This window comes from Ostrinia nubilalis, chromosome Z, assembly GCF_963855985.1.
Source record: "Ostrinia nubilalis chromosome Z, ilOstNubi1.1, whole genome shotgun sequence".
Classification (NCBI taxonomy): Eukaryota; Metazoa; Arthropoda; class Insecta; order Lepidoptera; family Crambidae; genus Ostrinia; species Ostrinia nubilalis.
Genome location: NC_087119.1, coordinates 26,165,990 through 26,188,237, shown reverse-complemented (window position 1 = coordinate 26,188,237; position 22,248 = coordinate 26,165,990). Strand labels below are relative to the sequence as shown.

General features: G+C 35.7%; 1 protein-coding gene across 3 annotated transcripts in view; it reads left to right on the top strand.

The window, feature by feature from the left end:
• Nucleotides 1-227: 227 nt before the first annotated feature.
• The window catches only part of LOC135086955 (sushi, von Willebrand factor type A, EGF and pentraxin domain-containing protein 1), a 149,317-nt gene continuing 127,296 nt past the window's right edge, over nucleotides 228-22,248 (top strand). For all 3 annotated transcript variants that reach the window (XM_063981792.1, XM_063981791.1, XM_063981790.1), the window contains exon 1: nucleotides 228-347. In XM_063981792.1, the coding sequence (XP_063837862.1) occupies nucleotides 305-347 (43 nt within the window). In that variant the 5' untranslated portion in view covers nucleotides 228-304. The remainder of the gene's footprint in view (nucleotides 348-22,248) is intronic.

Sequence of the window (22,248 nt, the reverse complement as noted above, 5' to 3'; positions counted from 1 at the left end):
GCGCACGCACACACTGACAAAATTTAGCGTCGATTAGCGGTGAGGTGCGCCGAATTTTGTCAGTGTGTGCGTGCGCGCCGCATACGTGTTGGCGCGCTCACATACAAACCGCGCTCGGTGCGTTTCTATGAAGATGACCTACTCATTTGTATTTACTCTGTTTGTGATTCGGTCGCGGTGCGGGGGCGATGCGCCGGCGCACCTGTCGCCGCCAGTCGCCCGCCGACCGCCGCGAGACACGCACGCGCCATGCCGCACAGTGTAACTGCTTCGCGAGTGTCGTAAACGTTTTGTGAACTTTACAATGGATGTGCTATATTTTTGTGCTTTCTTCCTCCTTTTCCAAGGTACGAGTAAGTCTTTTTTTTATAATTTTTTTCGTTTTAATTTACAGTTTTTAGCAATTGTTTTCGTTTATTTTAACGGCTTTTTGGTTACTCGTATGTTGTAACAAAAATCAAGAGAAGAAAGTGTTCGTGAAATAAGATGATAACAAATGCGAAAGTCAAACAATTTCTTACACACATTGCTTTTCCCAGTGAGTCTGATATCTAGGTCAACGAAGACGGGGCTTCTTTTTGTTTAAGCCGCTACAACAATCGACTGGCGACCCATTTTCATAGATTTCTTCTTTTTTACGCTGCTATTTGCTGAATGACGAGCAAATAATGGGCAATAACTTGTTTGATTAGAGAAGTGATCAAGTGAGATTCTTATTTTGAAGTTATGGTTAGAAAAAGTTAAACATCATGGAATCACCGTTAGTTTTTGTGAAACTGTCAATATTTCAAAATGTTTGGCGCTTCAATGATATGTATTACACATAAAACTAAAATTTTACGTTTAAAATTATATCGTAAAACCAGTTGACAAAACAAAAACCGTAAATGTATGAAAGTGGCATTATAGAGGCCCGCGTTGGAATTGAACTGGAAGCTATGTCATAAATTTCTCTAAAACTTTCTCGGCGTTATCAACTCGTACGCAGCCTCGGAAGTGACGACTGTTCTCAGAAACTGCAATATTGACTGAGGAATAATGTTTGATGGCATTTCGAATATTGTAGGCATTATTAAGTATAAACATTTAATAAAACATCATTTTCACTTCCTTTTAAATCTGTACTAATATTGGTGTTAGTATTGATGGAATTTAATATAAATATTAATCCAAGAAAATAATAAAATCAAAGTAGGTCTTAGTATTTCAATTAATGTATTCAATAGAATAGAGATATGAAAACAAGTAAAAATATAGTATCTTACATGTCTTTTCTTTCATCGCTCTCTTTCTAATAATGCGTCTAAACAAAACTCACATTAGATCATCTTATTTCTCTATAGTTGTTTCTTATAGCAGTAAGTGAAAAAATCTAACTTATCATAGTTAGAATCTTATATTGTTTGTTTAATGTTAAACTGCTTATTTTATATATCAAAGATTTTCACACGATGTTCTCTGCGTATTTTCAATTCAAAAATATTATGATTTAAAAAATGTAAGATGCAATCCTAATAAATTGTAAGGCTGAGTTGCACCACCTAACTTTGATCGTAACTTTAACGATAACCGGTGTTTTTTGTATGGAGTTTGACAGATTTTTGACGTTTGTCAAAGTTAAAGTAAGATGGTGCAACAATCGTGTCAGTTGTTGACAATCTATTAAGGCTGGGTTGCACCATCTTACTTTAACTTTGACAAACGTCAAAATCTGTCAAACTCCATACAAAAAACACCGGTTATCGTCATAGTTACAGTCAAAGTTAGGTGGTGCAACTCAGCCTAAGTATTCTTGATTCTATTATCATATTTCATCACTATAATAATATGTATCATTCATGTAGTCTAAATTATCATTTAAGACAGTAAAATACCTGAAACCGCCTGAAAAGTATAATTCAGAAGTATATGTTTCTAAACTCCTAAAATTTATAGTTATGAAGATATTGAAAACAAAGATGATTTGTGACTCTCCCTTCAAAAGTAAATTTTAAAACCTAGGAGTTAAAGTCTCAGAAATGTTACAACTCACAAACACTAAAATAAAGTTACTTGTATATCCGGCACTGATTCTGATCTGAAATAAATGTGCGAGTGGACGGTAGTCAAACAATAAATGATGCGTTATGAATTATTATGTGTTTCTTTTTAACATAATGAGATAATTGTTAAATGAAGCGTGGTGGCGAATGTTTAAACAGTCACGCGATTCAGAATAATCATTACGAAAATTGAACAATGGTTTCATTATTATTTTCTTTCCAAGACACCTTGGGATATGTGAGAAGACAATTAAATTATTCACTCCAGTATCTTTGGAAAGATAGGCACTTACTTGCACAAATACTTTTTTGTTGGTAACTATCATTCTTACTTGGAACACTTTCGCATACTTAATTCACCATCAAATTTTCGCTCAATTCAAGTTATTTTATAAGATCTTAAGGCTATTGGGTCCAAAATTTCCGCTCTTTTTTTTTTCAATAATTAAATTTTGTGACCCTACAAGTGTTCGTACTGCAAAAAAAATGTAACATTAATTTACATTAATACTATTCTCCAAAAATAAAATATTAGATTTTTTAACATATTAATTTCTGTAATTTGTTGTTTTTAGTGTGCCAAATAAATGTATTTTCTTTCTTTCTTTCTATATGACAATTTCATGATTTAGTATAACGTAAAGAATAGCTTCATTTTTCAGACGCACGTAACATACCAAACTCATATGATAAGTCATTTTTATGTATCCAATAAGCAACGTAAGTATCCATTAATGAACCGGCAAAAACAAAAAGTATTACCTTTCATAACGTATTGCATAAGGTTCATTCATCGAATAGGAAGTCATCCGAGGCTTCCTTCCTGCTCGTCGCAGGACTTGTTGCTTGTTTTTACAATGAATAGTCGCTGTCTGGCGTTGGTGACTCATTAGGTGTGATACTTTAATATTAACATGTGGGATTACATAAATATATTCGTTCAGAAAGGTTATTTCTAGCCTCATCATCATCATTAACCTTTCATCAGTTCACCACATCATAAGGCCACAGGCTTTACATATTATTCCATCATGCCTTGCCCGTTGCCAAGCTTTGGCATTTGTAACCCTATAAAAACTTATTTTTTAAATAAAATAATCTGTCTTCCATTGGTCAGACTGTAAAATCGCTACATAAGTGACATACCATACATTATGAAGCGCTAAAAGTGCACTAAACACAAAAATTCCTCTGACCACGCATCCTATGGTAGGCCTCTCCATGGATAAAAAAAAACTACACAAAAAAGGCACCTTCGGCTGCCATAGCGACGATTATCACTGTCTGTTGCTTACCCATGGAATGCGTTTTAGAGATCCGTTAGAGGAAGATACAATGTAAAAACCCACAAATCATGGAAGTAATGTTGATTACAAAAAGAAATGAAGTTCATAATAAATACATTGTTATTGTGCGAGAGGATGATAAAATGAAGTCCCTGTGATATCGACCCCCGCTACTGTCAATGCTGGAGTGTGGGTTTCCATTTTTGCCACGTTGCAAAACACTGAAATGTCATTTGCAGGAGGGCGCAGCAGCGCCCTTATTCATCATCGATAGCAATCGATGCTGGGTTACTATTTCCGATTTTGCGTTTGACGTTTCAAAAAATTTCAACAATACCATTTATTTTGATCCATAAATATTGTCTAATCAATTCGAGCTGTTTCAAAATAGTTTCTGTGCACGCGCATATTCAGGCATCCTGTGTTGTGAAAAACATTTTACTTCAGGATGCGTCCATTGCATATTCTGGTTTCCATTTAACTTTGGTCGCATTTCTCGTTATCACAACATTTCCACGAGTCACCTGTCATTAGACTCCTATAAACCATAATTTTAACGGGAAAAATATCTCCGGTGCGTTCTCCATTCAAAATGACAGCGTATGTACCGTCGTAACAGTGATACCTACTTTTAAATAACGTGATATCTCCACTGACACTGACAACAGCTGACTCATCCGTGCACTTATCTAACACTCGAAAGCTACGGGACCCGCATTCCACGTGCACACTCGTCCGTTTTTTGTCGGGGTTCACGAATACACCGGTCAACAAAAAGTCGCCGAGAAATGTCGGAGATACCCGAAGACATCCGATGCGGTGGATCAAAGAAGAATGTGGATGGGTAGATCACCGTGACGTATAGAAGAATTGTGTCGCCATGTTCCGCATATTGACGTAGTTTAGCAAAAAGGATCCAACCCACAAAGTCGTCGAAAATGAGTGAAGTATACCAAAGTGGTCATTACGATCTATATTACCATTTAGCAAAAAGTGACAAATGTAACATGGTGTGGTTTGGATCCTTATTGCTAAACTGCGTCCCTTGAAATGAGTATCTTTTGGGGACCTTCTTTAATAACAAAGACAAACGTAATGTTTACTGCGTTACAAATACACTAATTCATATCGCGGAGGAACAGAGAGTATTCATAACGCTCATACATTATATTATCAAAGTTATCTTCTACAAACATTATCAAACAACATTTTTGTTATTTTATTCGATCAATACACACAATAATTAAATTGTGACAACAAAAACAATTAAGTAAAACAACGTAAATATGAGTGGTCCAATAAATTCAATTATGATAATGTTAATATTAATAGTGTAATAAATTCAATTAATATAATGTCAACAAATACTAAATAGATAAAATGTTTCAATTAATTTAGTAAAATCAAATCATTTGGAGTTTAGATTCAGACTAACATTCATTGAACCAATATTCTGATTAGCAATATTATGTTTGTTGTTTAAACTAAACAAATTATTCACTGACATGGTGCGGTTGAAGCCAGGTACGAGTAAATGTCGGAAGGGCGGTATCATTCCAGACCGCAGTAGGTAAAAAAAACGGTCAAGTGCGAGTTAGACTCGCGCACTAAGGGTTCTGTATCATCATTTATCTCCCTACACCTCTTTAGCATCAGTCTTCGTCACCCGCACAGTTTACAAAATCATCATCATCATCTTGATACTTGTATTTATTAGACACTAGCGGCCGCCCGCGACTTCGTACGCATGGATCCCGTTTTACCCCCTTAGGGGTGGAGTTTCGTAAAATACTTTCTTAGCGGATGCCTACGTCATATCATCTACCTGCGTGCCAAATTTCAGCCCGATCCGTCCAGTGGTTTGGGCTGTGCGTTGATAGATCACTATGTCAGTCAGTCAGTCAGTCACCTTTGAGTTATACATATATTTAGATGTTTCAGCTCAATTAAAGTCAAGATAATGGGTCAATAGCATAAAGGGCCATAAGACAGGGAAAAATTAACATGAGACTTAATTTTTATAAAATTGCGAGTCGATATTTTATTCATCATCATTTATTTTTCATCCTGATTCAAAGAACCTCAAAACTTATTTAAATCTAACTAAAAAAGATACCGTAAGTAAATGTGATGTATGAATAAAAAATCATACAAAAGTATACATGTGTTAAGTGATATGTACATTGTACACTGTTATTAATACAATGTCGTTGACCCCGGTCTTCGCTAAGTTTGAGTTAGGTTGGGCACACACATACGTTGTTTCCATTCCACTGATTTGACGAGCAATTTGAATCCGTGAGTCATCTTTATTTTAAAGTCCAAACATTTCAGCCGAAACCAAAAACGAAAAGAACATAAAAAATTGATGCTGAAATGTTCACATAACGTAATCAAGGATGAATAATGTAATAAACATACTTTCCAAACAAATATGTACACAGATATAAGCAAAGGGGTTTTTCCATACATTTGTTTTAGGAAGGTTTCGAAAATCTTTGAATGCAATTCTTTCTTTTCAAAAATAAAGGAATGTTTTCTTTCAGTAAAATTTTCTATCTACAGTATTAAGAGTATTTTCCCTCCAGGTGGCATTACAAAATTTCACCCTGTATACTTACTTCCAGTGGGAAATAAGCTTTCACGGGACTCGAACAATACATTTCTCCATATAATTATTATACAGGGTGTCCCAAAAACAATGGATAACCCTGTAACCATCGATAGACCTCGCCATGGTCTTCCTAACGTCCAATTTTGACCCTTGTAAAAATATCACCGTTTTCAAGATTTTTAAGTTTTTGTGCATTTTTAGAAAATTGCAACCTGCGATTACTTTTTCTCATGCCATTTCTACAAATGAGGATACTTTTCAATCTAGTTTTTTTCTTTATCACAAGGGATAGTTGGGCTATCAAAAGAAAAGATTAAAGTTCAGCAGACTAGTTTAAAAGTATGAAAATTTTAAGAAATTGCAGAAAAGAAGGAAAAATTAATTCACTGTCTTGCACTTTTGATCAGCCATCGTGTAAAAAAAATGTAGGAAGACCATCGTGCCCATTAGCTTAAAAACTTTCTTAGTTAATTGAGATTCTAAAAAGGTATCACAAGCCTATGTATTCTGTATTATTTTTATCTTATGGCTACTTGAATAGCAACTAGTGTGAAAACTGCAAAAATGAGTTTTTCTCGTAATTGTTAAACTAGGACTGCATAGTGGTATTAAATACAAATGGATAATTTTTAGCGTAGGAATTTTTAATAAAGCAACATTTTATCATCATCAGCATCATCATTTCAGCCATAGGACGTCCACTGCTGAACATAGGCCTGTACCCCAATGATTTTAATAATGACCGCTTGGTAGCAGCCTGCATCCAGCACCTTCCTGCTTACCTTTATGAGGTCGTCGGTCCACTTTGTAGGTGGACGTCCTACGATGCGCTTGCGCTTTCCGGTACGTAGCCTCCACTTGAACCCTGTTGCCCCATCGGCCGTCAGTTCTGCGTTTTTGTGATTACTTATTTTTTGTTTTAAACCTTATAAATGTGCCTATAGACAGATACCCGTGATGATACACGGCTCGGAAACGTGGATTTTTTGCACAGCGTGCTGTGGAAGGGGCTATGCTCGGGTTTCTTTACGAAACCGAATCAGAAATGAGGAAATCCGTAAACGAACTAAAGTCGTTGACATAGCCCGACGGATCAGCAAGCTGAAGTGGCAATGGGCAGGGCACAGTAGTTCGCAGAACTGAGGCAGCAGGATTCAAGTGGAGGCTACGTACCGAAAAGCGAATCGTAGGACGTCCACCTACAAAGTGGACCGACGACCTCATAAAGGTAAGCAGGAAGGTGGTGGATGCAGGCCGCTACCAAGCGGTCATTATGAAAATCATTGGGGTACAGGCATATGTTCAGCAGTGGACGTCTTATGGCTGAAATGATGATGATGATGATGATAAATTAATGTTGCTTCATTAAAATTCCTACGCTAAAGATTTGCATTTGTATTTAATGCCACTATGCAGTCCTAGTTTAACTATTACGAGAAAAACTCATTTTTGCAGTTTTCATACTAGTTGCTATTCAAGTAGCCATAAGATAAAAATAATACAGAATACATAGGCTTGTGATACCTTTTTAGAATCTCAATTAACTAAGGAAGTTTTTAAGCTAATGGGCACGATGGTCTTCCTACATTTTTTTTACACGATGGCTGATCAAAAGTGCAAGACAGTGAATTAATTTTTCCTTCTTTTCTGCAATTTCTTAAAATTTTCATACTTTTAAACTAGTTTGTTGAACTTTAATCTTTTCTTTTGATAGCCCAGCTATCCCTTGTGATAAGGAAAGAAACTAGATTGAAAAGTATCCTCATTTGTAGAAATGGCATAAGAAAAAGTAATCGCAGGTGGCAATTTTCTAAAAATGCACAAAAACTTAAAAATCTTGAAAACGGTGATATTTTTATTGGGGTCAAAATTGGACGTTAGGGAGACCATGGCGAGGTCTATCGATGGTTACAGGGTTATCCATTGTTTTTGGGACACCCTGTATATTTCATAGAATCAGTCCATAGCCCACTAAAACATTGTCTTATTACTACTGTGCAGCAACTACGACCCTCTCGGTGGTCTTATGAAAGGCTTTCATGCAGAAATATGGATACAACTCGAAGACGCCTTCGAGGATATTACCGCATACTGTGTCAAAATGCATTCGTACTTGGCAGTCTTATGTTTGCTGCAATACGGGACTATTCCCACCTCTCGTTCCCACCACTGCAACTCCTGTGTAACCAGGATCTACAGCTTGACCGCCATAAAAACCCAACCAATGAAGTTCAAGTTTGTCCCGGGAGAAAGGTAAACTGAACATAGGAGGAGTTTGAAATTAAGGTTCGACTTCCCTCCATTACATATTTGCTGCAATAGTGCACTACTCGATTTAGCCAAAGAGAACTAATAGAAATAAAATTGCTGGATCGTTATTGTGATAAAATGATGATATCAATATCATCCAAAGGTAATCTGAGAGTAACTCTTGTCTGTCTGTCTGTACCGCTTTCACGCCCTAACCACTAAAACGATTTTGATGAAATTTTGCATAGAGATAGTTTGAGTCCCGGGAAAGGACATAGGATTAGAGTTTTTATCCTGGCTTTGAAACAGGGGCGCGCGCGAAAAAAAATTTCTGTCACAGACAAAATTCCGCGCGGGCGAATCCGTGGCCGGAAATCCAATAAGAAAAAAGTACAATCTTCTCTCTAAAATAACTAATCGCATCGCTAAAAAAACCCTTTGGTGCAAACTCTATAGCGAAAGAGGAAAATGATAATTTTTACGTCGACGGCCGAGAAGTAAAAGTAAAACGTAGCTCGTGGGTGAAAGTGGCACATAATTCGCACTAAAACTAATTAACTGTTATTTGTAATTTTGTAATACGTTTATGTGAAATTCCGAGCCATCGGGGCACGTTACATCTAATTGTTCAATCTTATAATGAATCCTAAACAACAAAAATTTTTCTCTGTTATTTATTTAAATATTTGACGTTTATAGCTGTAACATCGCGTTAAGGCTGATTTACACGTATTTTAAGTAGGTAACTAAATCTTAACTTTATATTTCTGTCAAGTTGGTGGGCGGGGCTTATCACTTGACACGTTTGGCCAGCAGTTTCATAGTAAACAAGAGCTTGACGTTTGGAATTTATTAACTAATTAATACGTGTAAATCAGCCTTTAGAGCCAATCCAGTTTTAAGAGATCCCGCAGAACTGGATCGTCATGTAAATACTGCAAACTGGATATTTGTGTGAACATAAAATATACTAAAACACGTGTATTCTGTTAAACTGGATACTTCCTCAATCTTTCTGCAAAAATCGGGGCGTCACCGTGGAAACAAGCCCTCGTGCGAGCATAAATCGTTGTGGTAAGGAGTAGGTATATTTCTAATTCACTCACACTTTTTGGATACAATCTATAAGTATTATAAACATACATCGTGACAGAAAACTCGACCAATTCCTTGAAAGGGATGAAATCGAATAACTTCACCCACCCATCCACCCACAAGCTGGACCAACGACCTGATTTAAAGGTAGCAGGAAGGCGCTGGATATAGGCCGCTACCAACCGTGCGATGTGGAAGTCATTAGGGGAGGCCTATGTTCAGCAGTGGACGTCCTGTGGCTGAAATGATGATGATTGATAAGCCTTTTCAAGGAATAGGTCGAGTTTCTCTTTCACTCATGAGAAAGAATTGTGTTTACTGAAATTAAGGTTTACAGAATACCTGAAAGGTATTTAGTGCTGTAGTTGCGTTAATAATCAAACACTTTATCGATTTTCACGCGTCGCCACCTGCTAGGGCTGTCACTCATTCATACACCTAGCCTTAGCTGCATCACCTTAACTTTAACCGTAACTATAACCATATACGACGTTTTTTGCATGGAGTTTGACATCATCATCATCTCAGCCATAGGACGTCCAGTGCTGAACATAGGCCTCCCCCAATGCTTTCCATGTTACTCGGTTGGTAGCGGCCTGCGTCCATGGAGAATTAAAGTAAGATGGTGCAACTCGGCCTTACTTTGCAGCACCTTAACTTTAACCATAGCCGACATTTTTGTATGGAGTTTGACTTTTGTCGTTTAATATAGTTAAATATCATAGGGCAAGTCCAGGATAAAAGTCACGCTGTAAAAGTATGTTTGTGGCAGTCTAGAAGACAATAAGCAACGCGATATAATGATAAAATATTATTATCTCCATTTAAACTTACCTAATTTCTCCAGTTTTCAGAAGTGTTCTATGACTATACATATAGGTACCTACCAAAATACATCATCATGAAAACTAACCAGCAGCATAACCTCACCTAACCAATGGAAAAGTTACTGAAAACGCTATTCAAAAGCCGGTTGCAGAAAATGAATTTCTTTTTTGGCTGTTACTCTAAGGCCCAGAACAGACGGTGAAACGCAACTGCAACGAAACTGCAACTGCTAGTTACTTTTGAGTTGCATCTAAGTTTCTGCCATAACGTCCGTTGAGAGACCACACATGACGCGCCCAGTTTGAAACTTTCAATTGCGTCGGCCTAATGTAGGTCTGTTTTTGTGTTAAACATTTTAAAAATATCTTTATTAACAACAAAATAAGTTACATCCTATATTACACACAATCGCCAACCCTTCAACCTAAATACATGCTTTGGCAACGTCCCTTAGAAAACACGGCTGTGAAGAAACCGATCGCGTAGATAATTCTAATTGCCCGCGCCTGCGCCGGCCAAGGACTCAGGATGTACCGCGGACAAGGCTTACCGACCAATGTAGACTAGTTTAAGGCAATTCACAAACATTACTATGAGGTCTCACAGTGCGCGTGGACGCGCAGGGTCACACACGAACCAATCACAGAGCTCTATTCAACGCTGTGCATTCGTTTTGCTGCTTCACTTAAGCAAACATCGTTTGTGAATACGGGTGTAAGGTACAATTCACGATGGTCTACAAAATAGGAGGGCCTTATTTGGAAACCTCCGTGAAATGGCCGGTTATTATTGTGGTGTTGTATAGGAATAAATTGTGGATAGGATATTAGTAAGAAAAACTTTCGTTTTTATTGTGTAATAAGTAAAAATGAATGAACAAACATGTGATTGGTTCGTGTGTGACCCTGTGCGTCCACGAGCACTGTGAGACCTCACAGTAATGTTTGTGAATATGGTCGTTAGTATAAAAAGGTGGTGCGTTGCAAACGCGCAAACCCAGCACGAAATTGGCAGTGAAAGTAATAAGGTCACGGGCCTGGGGTCAGCGTATGGGCTAAGAAAGTCTCGCCACTTTGTGTTCAAACTTACAAATAGCACACCCATAGTGAGATTCCCTGGATTTTTTATATCTAAAAGAGTAGCTACAAGCCAAGGCAATTTATAGAAACTCATAAGATAATTATTTAAACAGCCTAACTTTTGGAAAATATCAAACATCGTTTTCAGGGTTGAAATTTTCACAGATGATGTATTTCTATTACCGCTACAACAACAAATACTAAAAATGGAATAAAATAAATATAACCTAAGTATTCGTAGGTACCTACCTTTATTCATGGATATTTTGAAACCGTTGCTGTCCAATTTTGCTTATTTTATAATAACTTTGCTTATTGAAATTGTTTCAAAGAGCTTTTATTTCTCGCTCACAAATCATTAAAAAAATTGTGGAACTGTTCCTGATATGGTAAATATTTTAAGAATAAGAATGCATGTTACTTGTAGACAATATTAGAAGCAAACTAAGTTAAGTAACCCTTTCTGTAATCGGATCCGAAAAACAAGTCCATTATTTTCCGAGGACTTGCAATATTGTTTACAAGTCAAGCGCTCATTAAGCGCCCCTTATCTATTGACGAGGGATAAACAAACATTCTTTCAGATTATCGCTAAAAGCTTTAAAAGCTTACCTATCATCCTAAAGATAAAAACTGATGGACGGAGTTAGAATGCGTTTGTAGTTTAGGTGCTACTAGGGTTGACACAGCTTCAGTTATTTACTAAATAGGCTGGCTTGCACCATCCATCGTACTTTAACTTTGACAATCGTCAAAAAGCTGTCAAAATCCACACAAAAAGCACCGGTTATCGTCAAGTTACGGTCAAAGTTGGATGGTGCAGTGCAATCCAGCCTTATTAGCTTCTACTTTGCTAAACTATCGCACAACTTTGATGGTGAAACATAATCTCAGTAGATTACATCAGTATGAATAGTAATATTTATGTTAAATCGGTATAAATGGGTTAGTAGTAGTTTCGCACGATTTTCCTTTCAATAATATTTTTTTTTAGTAGGCATTTCGCCCGGATCTATCAAAAGTATTAAAAACGGGTGCGAATCGACCCCTTTGAGAACTAGTAATCGCATACTACTAGTTCAAAAAAGAGTCGATTCGCACGCGATTTTAATACTTTTAATACATCCGGGCGAAACGCCTACTAAAAAAAATTATTATTGAACGTTTCGCACATTCGTGCGAAGGAAAATCGTGCGAAACTACTACTAACCCGTATAAATAAGTAATGTAGCGGGTAATGTTGTAATAATAAGTACTATTAGTAGTATGCGATTACTAGTTCTCAAAGGGGTCGATTCGCATCCATTTTTATTACTTTTGACACATCCGGGCGAAACGCCTACGAAAAAAAAATAATATTGAAAGGGGACGTTTCGCACATTCGTGCGAAGGAAAATCGTGTGAAACTACTAACTAACCCTTCAAAAAGATATTAAAGTTCTACATCCTGAAAATTTCGCATGTCTGATGGCAAGTGATCGCCTTCTACACTTGAGTCAAAAAGTGATACATGGATAAACCTTCCATGAAAGTTGTTACAATTAGTTGCCGATAGATGTCACTGCACTTTGAGATGCGAAAAACTGTACCGCAGTGGCCAGATTTTTTACCCCTATTATACATATAATATACCCTGGAGTGTTTTGACATAACAAGCATTAAATTGTCACCTACATATTGACGTCTTATTTATAGCTAGATAAGAGTCCCTTAAGTGCGCCGAGAGTATTCGTGGTTTATTCAATACATATAACAATAACAAGGATAATGTGTCTTGTTTTTCCACGTCTACCGACGAGTGTTTTGTTTTTAGTAAACAATTTGATAAGTACGCCCTTAGCTTGAGATCTACCTACGTTTATTTTCTAAGTGAAATACCTTGTTTCTCATTTTATTTATTTATTTGGAAACTCAACAGGTTTGTCGAAAATACATATTACAGACTAACGTAAGTGCGCCTATTAACGACCCCCCAAAATTTGTATCCTATTACCGCCCTATTTTTCTTTCTTTCATAAAAGACATAATAACAGGTCCCAGAAAACACGTTACCTAAAAAATATCTAGATATGTTTATTGACTATCAAAACGATTAAAGTTTGTATTCTTAAATAACCAGTAAACGGAGTTATTTGACATTAAATGGGACGCGCCCGCAACGGACGCACTTTTCATACTGACGCGCTCCCAGCTACTTAAGGTGCACCTTGTTAGTAATTAGCGATTTTAACACATTCAAAATTAGTATACCAACATGTTTTTGCATAACAATATTAATTCGTACTTTAGTTTCCTTAATAAACCCTCAATATAGCCCTCTGGCTGTATTTTTGTGGCTTAAATACAATTTTAAATAAGGGCGGTAATAGAAACACTTTTCATAATTTTGTTCCTAATAACGACCCATGGCGTTGTTAGAATTTTGATAAAGTTTTTTGTTTTAGTATTTATATCTTTAATTACGCATTTAACCTCCATTTTGTTGTCTTGATCGATTCATAAGAATATTTCACATAATTAAATCAATTAACGCCATACGTTAATTGACATAGTTTTGGCATAAAACTGCAATGAACATTAAGGAATATCTCTAATAATGTATGACAATAGATTTTATAAAAACCTGTTAAATTCTAATTAGTACCTATTTGATATAAAATAAACCTAATAAAAATGATACTTCACTGATTACGTCTTCTTTAAAGTAGATATTTTAGCTGGTTACTGTTTTTTTTTACGGTCGCTAATAGAATAAAGTAATATTCATACTTAATTCTATTACCGCCTCATAACTATAACGCCACCTACGAAGACTTATAAGCCTGTATTTTGTATATAACTAACATTTATGACATGACACCAAACCAATCATGCATTATCACAACTACTATGTAACTTTTTCAGATCTTTTGAATAATAAAAAAAAATATTTAAAATAATTATACAGACAGTTTCCAATTGTCCATAGTTTAAATTAAAATACACAATTACACACAATTAAAATCAAAAAACATAGGTCAAAAACTAATTTAAAATTATAGTCAAATTAAAAATAACAATAAAATATTAAATGAAAATTAATTTTTATTAAAACTCAAATATAGTTTAAATAATGACCCTCACTACTCACTAGAATACCGGGTTCCGCGTAATTAAGTATAATAGAGGAATTTATTATTCTACTATTTTTGCTTGATTATTTATTTATTTTCGAGAAGCGTGCCTTTTCTCTTTTAATAATAAAAAAATAATAACTTGAAAAAAAAAACAAATAACTAAAACGAAAAGCAAAACAAATTTAACTTGAAAAAATCAAGTGGGTATAGTGGGAATATATCCAATTGAAGAGCAATATTCTTAGCGGTCGGTAATAGAAACAGAAAAAACGTTAATAGAAACACACCTCGTCTATAGGTCGGTAATAGAAACAACTGCTTTTTCAGATTAAATTGCTATTTATTAATTATTGTGTGATTGAATACTCATTGTTACTACTTGAATTCAAAGATTACTTCATCATTGTTATAAATAAATTAAAATGTCTTTTCTATTACCACGTCTTATATCTAATTTTCTAACGTTTATCCGAAGTCAGCTTAAACTGGCGGTAATAGGCGCATTTACGTTAGTACATTATAAAACTATAGCCAATTACAGAGTCTCACAGTTAATTTAAGTGTGTAGGAACAACAGTTAATAAATGTAGTAGGTAGTTATTTTAAGTTTCAAAAATAAACAATAATGTAAATAAAAAAACAAGATGTATAGCTGGCGCTTGGCTTACATCGCTTCTAGATAACGGGAAATACTTTATACTTTATACGATAGCAACGAAGGTGTGATGTTTGGATATCTGTTCAATAGTGTCATAATTATGTCATATCCAACTCATACAATGGTAATGATTAGGCTTCATCCAAATCCATATTATTATGCCTGAACTATTTGTAGTTTTAATGAGCGCTTTGAGAGATTAAATAAATCTATTTCACTATGATTATGGTGGTTAACGGCCGAATACTGAAACGCCATTTAAATATTTGACGGCTTCTCAAATAGTTAAGCAGCTCCTAAACTTACATTTCGCATACTCAAAACAATATCTGAGCAGTTCTCAATTTTTAAGCACCTCTCAAATTAAGTTGCACTCAAACGCCACTTAAATGAATTTTCGCATACTGAAACGCCATTCAACGCTAAGCATTACTCAAACAACTGTCAAATCGTCTTAAGCAGCTGTTAAATTTGAGAGTGCTTGCGCGGTATCTTAAAAAATCCTATTCTTATACCTAAATCGACCTAAATAGTGGTAAATAATGTGTGTCATCGTTATCATTTCTTTCGAGCCTCGAGGAAATACCTAGATCTAATCGCAGGAACGCAATAAGGCTGAACGCTATTGAAAAATATTATTATAATGACATGCAATTTCGAGCGAGGTTCCGCGTCTCTAAAGAAACGGTGTTGTTTCTGGATTCATAATTTGGAAGCTCTTTGAAACCCCTCACCAAATGCCATACAACCAGTGGACCAAATACTTATTATAACCCTACTGTTCTACGCAACGGGAAGTTATGAACGTGTACTAGGTGATATCTTCCACATCTAACAGCCAACTGTGCATCGTATAGTGCACGAAGTAACAACTAAAATAGCTGCTATGAAATCGCTTTACATAAACATGCCTATTTCTGAGGATTAAGGAGACATCGCATAGCAGCATTTCCAAGAGTTGTTGATTTGTCAATTTGATGCTCTGTCAACAATGATAAATGTCAATTGTGGTTACGTTTCGGTCCACGATCGCCACTTAATAGATTTCAACAATAAAAAGTATCACCTTTAAAATTATTTTTTTAATTAAATAAAAATGCAAGCATTAATTTTTTTATATGACAAAACGAGATTTATATATAATAGAAACTAAAAATAAACTGTTCTATGTTAAGTTGATTGAGTATATTTCCATAAAAGACAATACATAACCAAACGATGCTGCGTGTAATGGATAAAAAACGTAAAGTTATCATTTGTGTAAATGAAAACATACTTTTTTTGGTAAATGTTGCCATTATGTAAACATTTGAGAGCTGCTTAGCTGATCACGGCTTCAAATCCGTTGAGTGGCGTTTGAGAATACCATTTAAAATTGAAGGATACTTAAATTTAGGAGCCCGTCAGCTGAGTGAAAGATTTGAGTAGCGTTTCAGTATTCGGCCGTCCGAATACTGAAACGCCATTTAAATATTTGACGGCTTCTCAAATAGTTAAGCAGCTCCTAAACTTACATTTCGCATACTCAAAACAATATCTGAGCAGTTCTCAATTTTTAAGCACCTCTCAAATTAAGTTGCACTCAAACGCCACTTAAATGAATTTTCGCATACTGAAACGCCATTCAACGCTAAGCATTACTCAAACAACTGTCAAATCGTCTTAAGCAGCTGTTAAATTTGAGAGTGCTTGCGCGGTATCTTAAAAAATCCTATTCTTATACCTAAATCGACCTAAATAGTGGTAAATAATGTGTGTCATCGTTATCATTTCTTTCGAGCCTCGAGGAAATACCTAGATCTAATCGCAGGAACGCAATAAGGCTGAACGCTATTGAAAAATATTATTATAATGACATGCAATTTCGAGCGAGGTTCCGCGTCTCTAAAGAAACGGTGTTGTTTCTGGATTCATAATTTGGAAGCTCTTTGAAACCCCTCACCAAATGCCATACAACCAGTGGACCAAATACTTATTATAACCCTACTGTTCTACGCAACGGGAAGTTATGAACGTGTACTAGGTGATATCTTCCACATCTAACAGCCAACTGTGCATCGTATAGTGCACGAAGTAACAACTAAAATAGCTGCTATGAAATCGCTTTACATAAACATGCCTATTTCTGAGGATTAAGGAGACATCGCATAGCAGCATTTCCAAGAGTTGTTGATTTGTCAATTTGATGCTCTGTCAACAATGATAAATGTCAATTGTGGTTACGTTTCGGTCCACGATCGCCACTTAATAGATTTCAACAATAAAAAGTATCACCTTTAAAATTATTTTTTTAATTAAATAAAAATGCAAGCATTAATTTTTTTATATGACAAAACGAGATTTATATATAATAGAAACTAAAAATAAACTGTTCTATGTTAAGTTGATTGAGTATATTTCCATAAAAGACAATACATAACCAAACGATGCTGCGTGTAATGGATAAAAAACGTAAAGTTATCATTTGTGTAAATGAAAACATACTTTTTTTGGTAAATGTTGCCATTATGTAAACATTTGAGAGCTGCTTAGCTGATCACGGCTTCAAATCCGTTGAGTGGCGTTTGAGAATACCATTTAAAATTGAAGGATACTTAAATTTAGGAGCCCGTCAGCTGAGTGAAAGATTTGAGTAGCGTTTCAGTATTCGGCCGTAAGTGAATTGTACAATTTCTTTTGAGAAATAAATTCTTAAACCAGATGTATCTGATTCTGGTATCATAGTTGCATTCACCACAGTCATGAATAGGTACGAGTAAAATTCCAGTGTTAACGACGATCACGAAAGTTTACAAATTCTGCTTATTGCGTATTTATATGCTAAGAAGTAGTCAATTGTAAATTTCCTCGATAACCCAAAGATTTGAGGGCAGCGGATTAGCAGTAACCCGCGCACGGTTTGCCTCATAAATATGCTGGCAACTAGCGGGCTACATTCCTTCACCGTTACGCATGCATTGCGGCGCAACCTGCCCCCCAAGCGGGTCACGCCGAACCTGCTCCTCGATGGATGTGGGTCACGCGATGCATCCGCATGGTGATCTTGCTTGGAATTTGGCGGCAAACGGAGCGAGACGATCTGATGGCACACCTGGATATGGATATGGCTGGCTGTTTGTGGAGAAAAGCCTAGGCTAGACTAGTTTGACACGTTATAATAAGATATCAGTGACTTCCGACTTCAAAGAGGAGGTTATTGTTTGGTTACGAAGTCTACGAAGTCTTAGGTTGAGTTGCACCACCTTACCTTGACTGTAACACACGTTAAAATTATGTTAACGTTCAAGTTACGGCCAAAGTTTGGTGGTGCAATGCAAGTCAGCTTTAAAAGATGGATGACCTATTTCTTTGGTCGTTGTTTAAATTGTTTTTACTTGTAAATTTAAAGTAAATTACTTTAAACATAAAGTAATTCCATTCCTTTTATATTGAGATAGCTTCTGCCCGCGTTTCACCCGCGTGAAAGATCGTCATAAATTATAGCCTATATGTCATTCTGGGTTATAAACAATAATACTGTAAAGTTTCATCAAAATCTGTTCAGTAGTTTTTGCGTGAAAGAGTAACAAACATCCAGACATCCAAACTTCCGCATTTATAATGTTAGTAGGATAGAATTAGTAGGATTATTAATAAAACCTCAGTAACATTTCTTCAAATTCTAGGGCAGTCCTCTTAACCTTTCGAATGGCATTCATAAACTTAAACATCCTTATGTTTATTTAATTGCAATGATTTAAAATCAGCGATCTCCACCGCTAACAGGTTAAGTAGGTTACTGACCTCCTGAACTTGAACCCGCGGTTGAGGTCAAAGGAAAGTGTAGGATTATATTTCCTGTTTTAAGCTTCAGCCAAACCACCGCGTGCAGATCGCGTTGGCGATGGCGATCACTGACAAAATACAATACAATACAAACAAAATATATTTTTATACAAAAAAGTTGCCATTTTAGGGCCAGTGAAGTTTAAAATTAGGGAATGTTACAAAAATACAGGGCGATTTTGTTATCAGTATCCAAATTTTTTAATAAGCTCTATAGAACAATTTAACAATACAACTTTATCTAATTTTTTTTTTAATCGTGGTATTTTTCGCGAAAAAAAATATTGAAAGTCTAATTCGCGAGTAGGTACCCAACCCATATCTTATTTTTTAAAGGTTATGGCTTATTTTGCCGCACCATTATGTCTATTAAGCTTTGCAGTTAACTGTGTATATGTATTTTTCTATGAACGAAGCAAATTATCCACGTGTGACAATTTCGAAACCGCGCGCAGCGGATAAAAATAATAATGATATTCACCTTTGCTTTAAAAATTCTAACATTTACTTGTTTGCCGATGACCTCAAGATTCTGAGGCAAATTGAGGACATAAGTGATACTAAACTACTACAGGAGGATTTGGATAGTCTGGTTGAATGGTGCGAGGTAAACGGCATGTCTCTAAACGCGAAAAAATGTTTTGTAATTAATTTTACCCGTAACAAAACGTCCATCGCTAGAGATTATACTATAGGACCTGACAGACTTATGGAATTAAATTGTATTCGTGACCTGGGAGTGACTCTTGATAATAAACTGCGATTTAATATTCATATAGATAACATTGTAAATAAGAGTTATAAATTACTTGGATTTGTGTTGCGAAACTGTAAAGAGTTCAAGAAGCCACGAACTAAAATAGTTTTATACAACGCACTCGTGCGAAGTGGTCTAGAATATTGTAGTGTAGTGTGGAATCCACATTACGACGTTTATATAAAAAAACTTGAGCGCATCCAAAAAAGGTTTTTATGGCATCTGGCATTCAGTGTCAACCTGGCAAAAAAATTACCCCACTATCAAGATAGATTACGTTACTTCAAGTTAAATACTCTTCAGGAACGCCGCTGTGTGCTTGATAATTCGTTTTTATACAAATTGGTCAACGGTGCTTTTGACTGCCCTAACCTGCTCTTAAAAGTTAATCTAAACGTTCCCTATAAGTTGCCTAGGATATCCCGATACAACTTGTTTGCGACCAGGAGCTCCAAATCAAATCTAGGTCTGTTTTCCCCTTTAAATAGAATGTTTAATCAATACAATGCCCTGTCTAGGTCCAATAATGTTAATGTTGATATTTTTTTCCTTAGTTTACGTAAATACAAGTCCACATGCTTGGACAAATCTCACCGATTTGAACAAGCATAGGGACTTCTTTACACCATATTAAATAAGTATTTTTAGTTTTTAATCCCTAATTGCTGTTGCTTTAGTCTCTAACGCATGATGTTTTCACCTATAATTAAGTTTGCATTTAACAAGTGTCATTTTTTATAGTTACTTTTGTGAAGCCTCAATGTAACCTTGTTGGTGTTCAAATAAATAAATAAATAAATTAATTAATTAAATATGAAACAAAAAATTTTTTTTACGTATATCGATTAAGTTTACTGATTCTGAGTCCCTCCTAAATATTTCGATACTGATAACAAAATCATCCTGTATTATGTGTCTAAAAGCTCTGCCCGCAATCATATACTGAAATATTATTATGTGTCCATAGACACTTAAGGCATAGTATAATAATGAGTATCGCATACTTACGGGATAGAAAAATGTATTATATCCCAGACGATAGTGCTCTTAAAAGATACTTCACTTTAACTAACACAAGAGCTTACAGCATTCAATATGCTGATGTATTAATAGGTATACTCTATTTTTATATTATTTTTATATTAACTTTAATGTAAGTGAGTGTTACGGTGCGTCTTTCTGCTCGGCTTTTAAAACGTCTTCGAAGTGAAATGAATTTAAAACATGTAAAAAGCCTCTTTATTGTAGTTTATTTTAAAAGCTTTCAATAATATTGCGTCCATTATTTGAAGAATGCAGACGTTGCTTGTTGTCTCAAAACAACATTTAAGCAAATTAAATATGTATAAAACAGTAAAGTTTTTTCATTTTAAACGTCGGCCGTTTGGTGTAGTGCGGTTCGCAACGCCGAGAGGTCGCGGGTTTGATTCCCCACAGCTTGTGTAAATGAACACATTTGTGTGTATTGAACTGGCTGTTTTCTATTTATACTTAATATGTACAATATTTACAAAAAAAAATGATTTAAGTATGTTTAAAATCTGTTGTCTAGTACTTTGCTTTGCTTAATTTGGGACTAGAGGCGCAGTGTAAAATGTCCAAGGATATTTATTTATACCTCTTTACTGCAAGGTCGCGGGAAGAGCCTGGATGCGGGCAGCGCAGGACCGTTCATTGTGGAAAACCTTGGGGGAGGCCTTTGTCCAGCAGTGGACGTCATTTGGTTGAAACGAACGAACGAACTGCACGGTATAAAAAGACAGTGTCGCACATTGTTGTCAATAAATAGTGATGATGAATAGTACATTGAAAAATAGTGATATCAAACCTTCGATAGCAATTTGCTCTGAATATGTAATAACTTAACTACGATTCTATATCCATGCTAGCGTCATTGGTACATCTGTCATTTACTCCTTTTTTCACAGGGAGTGTATAATTTTCAGTAATTTCGCTATATCGGTTCTAATAGTCGATACAAGTCGTCTGATAAAACTTGCACAACATGCTTTGTAAAGGCGCGATTACGGGGCGCTTAGCGTGAAATGTAAAGACGCCGTTGTAGCTGCTAAAAAATTTTTTGCAGTATCTTCAATTGTTAATCGTACCTATAAAGCGTTAAGTATATGACGTCAATATCTCCATCTATTTTTAAAAAGTATTTATTTAGTTATGTGTAAGTTCCCATTTTAATGCCCAACTAGTGCCCGCGGTTTCACCCGCGTGAAATTTAGTTTGTCACAAATCGTCATAAATTATAGCCCATATCTCATTCTGGGTTATAAACAACAATACTGTAAAGTTTCATCGAAATCCGTTCAGTAATTTTTGCGTGAAAGAGTGACAAACATGATAACATCCAGACATCCATACAAACTTTCGCATTTATAAAATTTGTAGGACTTAACTATTATTTATTAGTAGGTCTAGCTATCATACTATCGAATACAACTTACAAATAATTAAGCCATCCAGCCATCGCTTGACTCAGCCGTTATGTAGGGAATGTAATGACCCGCCTCACACGGCACCACCCGTAGCAAAAACATTTTGGGTTATTTACAAAAACACACACTTCAATTATCATGTAACTCATTTGTAACAATGCCCATTCCTCAATTAGTTCCAGTGATATATCTAGTTTTACAGGTTTACTCGTAACCACTTATACAACACTAGCTTTTGCCCGCGGCTTCAC